This window comes from Lineus longissimus, chromosome 7 (genome assembly GCF_910592395.1).
Source record: "Lineus longissimus chromosome 7, tnLinLong1.2, whole genome shotgun sequence".
Classification (NCBI taxonomy): domain Eukaryota; kingdom Metazoa; phylum Nemertea; class Pilidiophora; order Heteronemertea; family Lineidae; genus Lineus; species Lineus longissimus.
Window position 1 is genome coordinate 14,967,217 of NC_088314.1, and position 7,558 is coordinate 14,974,774.

At 40.2% G+C, this 7,558-nt stretch overlaps 1 protein-coding gene across 2 annotated transcripts; it reads right to left on the reverse strand.

Annotated features, from left to right (window-relative positions):
* Positions 1-5: 5 nt before the first annotated feature.
* Positions 6-7,553, reverse strand: LOC135491107 (acid phosphatase type 7-like). 2 transcript variants are annotated; one of them, XM_064776766.1, is made up of 2 exons: positions 7,400-7,553; positions 6-6,461 (listed from the first exon to the last, which is right to left on the reverse strand). In XM_064776766.1, the coding sequence occupies exon 2, from the start codon at positions 6,427-6,429 to the stop codon at positions 4,750-4,752; it is 1,680 nt and encodes a 559-aa protein (XP_064632836.1). In that variant the 5' UTR covers positions 6,430-6,461; positions 7,400-7,553; the 3' UTR covers positions 6-4,749. The 2 variants fall into 2 exon arrangements, with proteins under 2 accessions (XP_064632836.1, XP_064632837.1); XM_064776767.1 differs by having other exon boundaries at positions 7,329-7,553.
* Positions 7,554-7,558: the final 5 nt, after the last annotated feature.

The following is a 7,558-nucleotide window of genomic DNA, read 5'->3' on the forward strand; positions in this document are numbered from 1 at the left end:
ATACCATACATAACGTCCAAGAGGTAATTTAGTACAATCACCCTTGAAAATAACTTGCTGAGAGCTGAGAATCATTCAGATCTTGCAACTCACTGAGCTGGCTCGACCCAGCTACCCAGGGAAAGATATTTTTTCCATTTTGCTGCTTTCGTTTTGCTGGTTGATAAAATGTATGTTGCATTTGCCCACACACATGTAACAGAAACTCTGCAAGAATTAGAACTACGGCAATATTGGCAAACCACACTCCAGGGTAGACAACTGCTATTATGTCCTGGTGTCATTTTAGGCTCATCTTCTGTGCGACGTGCCACCCATTTTGCTGATGTGGGTCACATATGGGCCTATTTGAATCAGATGCACCAAAACCAGCTTGAGGGCATCTACACAGTATAGGAGTTAAAAGTGACCATCAAAGACAGTAAAACAACACCAGATGAGACAATACCACCATTGAATATTCATAGGTTGGAGGGTCCAGGCCTATCAATTAGACGAGTGCATGTTTTTAACTCTCAAGTACATATTTGGAGAGGTATTGAAAAAATATTTGCTGTGGCAAGTCTACAGATGTAAAGAAATTATTTGATGAAAAAATTAATTTCGAATTTTGCTAATTTGGTAACAGGGGGCTTGTTTTGAGATTTTTCTGCCAGTTGGTTGAAAAGAGTGGAAATATCAATTTCTGTCTAATTTGTCGATTATCAAAAAATTTCCAGGGTCAACTACCAGTTTACTTTTCACCATTTACATGCCCGACTGTCCGGAATATCATATCAAAATTTCAGATTCACAACCCCACGCAGTATTTGATGCGTCGCGGTCAAACATTGACAATTGAACTGCTAAAAGGCTTAAAAAATCAATGGTGGTCTTGCCTCAGATATAATGATTGCATAGTCCCTACAGATGAAAAAACAACTAACAAAATCTTTTAAATGAAGCCGATAATTGAATATTTTTTATTCATTGAAAAAGGACCCAAGTACTACAAAAGGACTTTGATTTTGTACCGGTAGTGAATGTAAACAATTATGAAGAATCCATCACCCTCTACGATGAAAACCCTACTGTGAACAGGACAAACCAGTACCAATAAAATTCATCCTATAGCAGGCATTTGGATCATTTCTTTTACACTCACACAAAGATTGAGTGTATTTTAGTTTGACACAAAGGCCTGCTATGGGAGGATGGTATGGGAGATTACTCTAATTCTGGATAAACAGATAAATAAATAATACATATAACGACATGATTGGCAAAAAAACAACCTATGTCTTCATAAATGAGTGGTCTTGTAATACAAAGCATACATTCAAGCATACACAGTTTACGAAAATAGCTTTTGGCCATTTTGAAAAGGCCTCTTAACAGGCAGTGTGAGTTTACCATGACATAAAAGCAATGTTTTAAATCAAATCATCATTAAAAGCATTCAAAATATCATGAACATTGGAAGACACGGGCAACTTCTGCTAAATTGCTTGAATAAGCTTCTCTATTGTTACTTTTATGCCATGGTGAACATACGTTACCTGCAAAAAGGCCTTTTCAAAATGGTCAACATTTATTTTTGCAGGTTGCCTCAATCTGCCATGTTGCAACTCAGCTTTTAATTATTCGGGAAGGGCATATATTTCTCTGTATCTATTCAGGATGTAGATAAAAATGACAAATAAATGATAATAATTGAGAAAAGACAGAAAAGAGGACAGTGAAACATATATATGGAAAAAGATCTTCCCAAGTGAGTTTCATTAGGTTTAGAGGTAGATTTAGTTAAGTAAAACGGTCAATATGGAAAATGATAACACAGGTCATATGAACTTCCCAAGTGAATTAGTCAAGTGAAACGGTCAATATGGAAAATGATTACATAGGTCATATTATGAACTTCCCAAGTGAGTTGCATTGGGTTTCGGGTAGATTTACTCAAGTAAAACGGTCAATACCCGGTATGGAAAATGATTGCATACATCACGTGAACATCCTGGGTGAGTTGTATTTGGTAAAAGCCACAACGCACTCACTCACTCTGGAAATGGCGAGAATTTAGTTCACAGATTTTCAGAGCAACTGATTACACAGGTTGTGGCCAAATGTGACGTACAGCATAGCACAGATATTGCAGCACTGGGACAGGAGCTATTTGGCACATTTTCTGGGCAGGGCGGTTGAAGAGGAGAGCAGGGCGCAAATCAAACTTTCAAGGCAGGGTGCTGCGTTGCTCTGGAAATGCCTAGCTAGGGGCCTGCATGAAAGGTGCTTACATGATCACAAATTCCTGTTTGTTCAAGATCAGAGTAGAGATGAGGAAATAAAAAAAAGAAACAACACAATTAAGAATTTATGTTATATGTTTTCTGTCCAGTTGTGATCTTTTATAATATGAATGTTCACACATGTAATGCTAATTAATCTCAGTGGCTGCTAAAAATTAAAGATCTAAATTTTCTGGTTGATGCCATGTTCTCATTTTCAGCTCCCAAAATCCCAAAGTTTCACGATTGCTACTTATCAAAGGAGAATTCTAAAATGTGCTGTCGGATATGATTGCCAACTGGAACGACGACGATGCTCCTCATCTTTGAACTTCCCAGGAATAGGCTTGGTTTTTTACTACAACCGTTTCATCCAAAACTATTCCGAAATCGCTGCGCCTATCACGGATTTGACAAAGAAGGGGCAGCCCAATCGCATCCGTTGGACCGAAACTTGTGAGCATGCATTCATGAGACTGAAAGAAATAATGTCAGATTCCCCAGTCTTAAAATCGCCAGACTATGACAGTGACTTCTCTCTTCAAGTGGACGCAAGTGACCGCGGAATTGGCACAATTCTGTATCAATTAGATAACGATGGCCTTGAGCATCCAGTTGTGTACGCAAGTCGGAAAATGTTACAGAGCGAGCGAAAGTACGCCCAAATTGAAAAAGAGTGCCTTGGGCTTGACTGGGCCGTTGACCATTTTCGCCATTTTTTATACGGCAGACATTTCATTGTTGAGGTCGATGCCAACCCTCTGGTTTGGCTGAACAGTTGCCAGGACAAGAATATGAAATTGTTAAGATGGTCGCTAAGATTACAAGAATATTCAATGACAATTGTGCACAAATCTGGGAAACATCATGTGAATGTGGACAGTTTATCAAGGATGTGAATTTTAGTAATAGAGACGTTTAAAAAAACTGTTGGTAACGTAGAGCATACGTCTATTGTGAACACTGTGAGATGCGTTTGGATTATTCTCGTTACTAAAAAAAAATCATGCAACGATTTTTTTTTTATCCCCGCCGGTGTGTTATAATCCAAACTCTATTGACTATTCTACAATTCTATTCTACGGACTTTGTGTTATGTGAACTTTAATTTGTGTTACGTGTCGGGTAATACATACCGTGCGTAGGGAGCATAGGGGCAGACTGATAAATAACACCGAGAAGGCCGCACGAGACTTTGAAAGTAGGCAAGCAAGCTGAAGGCAGGGGTGCCGCGACGTGAGAAAGCCGAACAAAAGCTCCATGAGGAGGCCGAACGGAAGCTGTGCTAACGGGGACGAATCGCTGGGTCACGAGACAAGCACGGAGAGAAACGAACATAAGATACAACTTGTATGAATGATTCGAGGAATCACGAGGCGTCAAGTCTGTGTGCGTGCTGAGGTAATGCAATTCAAACTTAGTGAAACAATTGAAACCGTAAAGTCTGCTCCCATCGCGAAAACTTATGTCGACACGTGCCGCTACTCGGTTAAAGTCATTTATATGTTATTTTGTGAATTAAACTTGTATATTATATTTTCCTTTGAAAACCTCGTTCAATTCCTTTATATACTGCATCGATCTAGTGCACAACGCGACAAACCACAGAACTCGCCTTAGAGTTCGTAACAATAACAAAGTAAAAAATACATTTAAAAAATTGAGAAAATGTAACAAGTGAAAAAATTAAAAATATCAAAAAAAGTTTGCCGTCAGTGGGATCAAAACCACAACCATTGGAGTTATACAAGGGTGGGAAATTCAAATCAAGTTAAAACTCGGTCAAAGCAGGTTTTTGCTCAGTAATGCCAACTGTACTAGTATCAATCAAAACTATTCTATATCAAGACCTACATGCGTGCATACCTCCACAAGATTATTTCAAGCATCTATCTGCTGGAATAAAGCGATAAATAATGGATGGATGAATGAATGAATGAATGAATGAATGAATGAATGGATGGACAGATGGACACCACTCGAATAGCTATCAGGCTACATGTACATGTAGCTCAGCTGACATTCGTCATCTTTCGTCATGAATTTCGTCATCGTTATCTTTCAAAAGTATTATTAGTCATCAAAATTCATGGTCCAGAGACCCAGAGGGGCATACAATTATGCAGTGTTTAGAAGGATTTTGTTGTTTTCTCATTTGATTCTATCTGCTGATATAAATCAAGCACCAATTCAGTTATTTTTTCCCTCCTTCAATAAATTTCACACATGTTGTCAAGAATTTAGGCAAAATATGGGTTTTTGTTAGAAAAGTATTTAATCATAATTTGATTAATTGCGTTTCCACACATGAACAGTTTGGCCTACTCTGAGCAGGTTTTATAATATATTATAACATTGTAAAATCATCACAAAACATGTTTTCTCACATTGTTAACTTTTTGAATTTATGCTCGACCATTAATTTGGCGCTTGGAAAAGGTTCATTTTCATTAATTCGACGGTTAAGGGTTAACATCAAAACTTTTCAGACGGATAATTTATTTCCAGTACGTTTTGAACCACCAATACTGAACATAAATCGTTTTGTAAGGAATGGAAAACGTCTCCGACATATAATGAATATGGCCACGAATAATACACAACAAAGTAGCAACAGATAGTTCTCGGTTGATATACCAGCCGATACCTCATAAAACATTGGCATCAAGAATGGAATACTTGGGCTTCTTATGATAGGGGCGTTTGACATGTTGCCAAAGATTTTGAATGACCCATGACGATTTTGAACAATAACCATTTTATCTACAATTTTAGCTGTTTTCGGACTAAAGACCTCCCAATATAAATGTGTAATGTTTTCAATGAACAGACGACCGTAGCCATTTAATTCTGGTTCATTTGTGCGAAATGCTGACCACTGGGGTTGTTCTGGAGCAAAAATATCTGAGGAATATTCAACTGCCCCGAAACCTATGACCAGCTGGACTGTTGCACCAGGATCCCTGTAGGATTTCCCCCAGACCTGCCCACGATACACCGGCCAGGTTCTCTCATATGAATGCTCATGGCCAGAAATGTACAAATCAACACCCTGTTGAAAGAACAAGTCTTCCAAGTCCTTACGGACCTTCGTATTCTCACAATCAATTTTGTTGTCTCGATTTGAGCAGTACATTGGTTTGTGTCCCACAACAATGATCCAAGGGCGATGTGCCCGGTTCATGTTTGCAGACGCCAAGTCATTTACTAACCACCGATACATGGCAAACTTATACAAGTATCTGTACTTATCATTGTACACCTCGGAACTGATGCTTATAACGTGTGCTAAACCTGCATCAAAACTATACCACATTTTACTCAGAGGTATTGGCCATGTGGTTGATGGCATTGAGAAACGGTATCTGTAGTGCAAAAATTCTGCATGATTTTCATGATCACCAGGGCTAGTGAAGTAGGATATGTTACCCGAAAATGTAGATATTTTCCTCATAAACTCATCTCCGACTGCACCACCATGTCCACTCAAGGCATAAGCCAAATCACCAATGTGTAATATCCCATGAAAAATATCTTTCGCAACATCTTGTTTTAAAGACCTAAATAATGTTGACCGAACGCCAAGATCTCCATACACTAAAAAACGTGGCGACCAGTTATGATCGTTGGATGGCCACGTTTTGAAATGAAACAATGCACTTTTCCTTCCATGACTTACAGCACGATAGTAATACACCTGGTTGACATCAAGATGCTGCAGCTCTACTCGGTGTAAATATGGGCTCCCTTCCTCCATGAGAGATGTTAGCTTTAAACATCTACCTTTGGCACTCAGTTTTAGCATGTTTGGTTGTGAACCATAAACTACTATGCTATCGGCATACGTGTCTGTTGCCCACATTATGACGAAGGTTCTCGGTGTGTCCCCAACACATCCATGAACTTGACTTGGTGAGCTAGGCAAACCAAGGTGGTCTCTTACATGTCCAATATGGCCCTGTACCCGTCCAATGTGACCTTCAGCTTTCAAGACAGCATCCTCCGCAACGGTATTCAAAGGATAACTAATCCCCAAAGTGAGCAGCATTATGATAAAAATCCCAGCAACAACTTTTGCTTTCGTTGGAGCCCAGGAAGTCTTTCCAGTTGGAGTGAACCTTTGCTGATGCAAGTCTGTTGTGACATCATGCGCAATGATCGTCATCTTGATACTTCACTGTTAAGCCTCTGAAGATGCTGAAAAGATAAAATTTAAGACAGTCTGTGACATTGATGTCTGGAATCACGACACAAGGAGTATGGATAGCAGAGCAGAAGAACAGAAGTTGAAGCGTGCTGCATAATCTGAGTCAGGCGGCGTTGCCACATGGACAAGCAGACGGTCGGCAATTTTGGCGGGAAAACCTAATCATGCATTTTGTCCCCGGGTTTTCAACCTCACTAATGCGACCACCCCGGCAGCGTGACTATTCAACCTATTATTTGAAACAGTTTTATTTAAACTAAATGGATGGATGTAATATGTAAATGTAGGCTTCACGACCCCCGTGTTCATACACATGAATCAACTTTTTCGACAATAATGGCATTACCTCCTATTAATGCAGCAGTCACTCACAAACCTGTGCCCCCCCCCCCCCCCCGTCATAGTGACAGTGTCAGATCATTGGATGGGCATTGGCATTGCCATGATGATGAGTCGGCCTAGGACTACGCATGCGCATCCCCCCCATGCACCCTGGCTCTTCATCATCATGCCATGCCTCCCGTGCCTGGCCATCATAGGCTCTATGTAGGTTGAATGTGATGTCGTACATCCTACATGCCGCACGGACGTTAGTAGGCCTATGGTCATGGACATGCACTACAGCGCATCCTATGGCATGCATGGTCATGGTGATGGTCAGTGAGTGAGAGTTCACAAACTTTGCGCTACACATTACATAGGCTAAGGCCTAAACGACCTACCATGTAGCGAAACGACCGCCACATGTAGCGAAACGACTTGTTGCGAACTGGCAATGTTATTCATTCAATGTAGCGAAACAGCCTGATACCCCTAGGCCTACCCACCTGTTATCCGAATACAAATTGGGCACTTACTTTACGAGTAGGCCCTATAGCCCGAACTGCAGGACACAGATTGATTATCCGACTACAAATTGGGCACTTACTTTACGAATAGGCCCTATAGCCCGAACTGCATGACACAGATTGACAAGAGCCCTTTCTCGTTCTCCTGTTCTCACATTTTTACTGAATTCACAGAAAGCTACCTTCTCAAAGTCCCAAATAATTTTCAATCTCGTCGTCAAGTGGACGTTACTGTACAT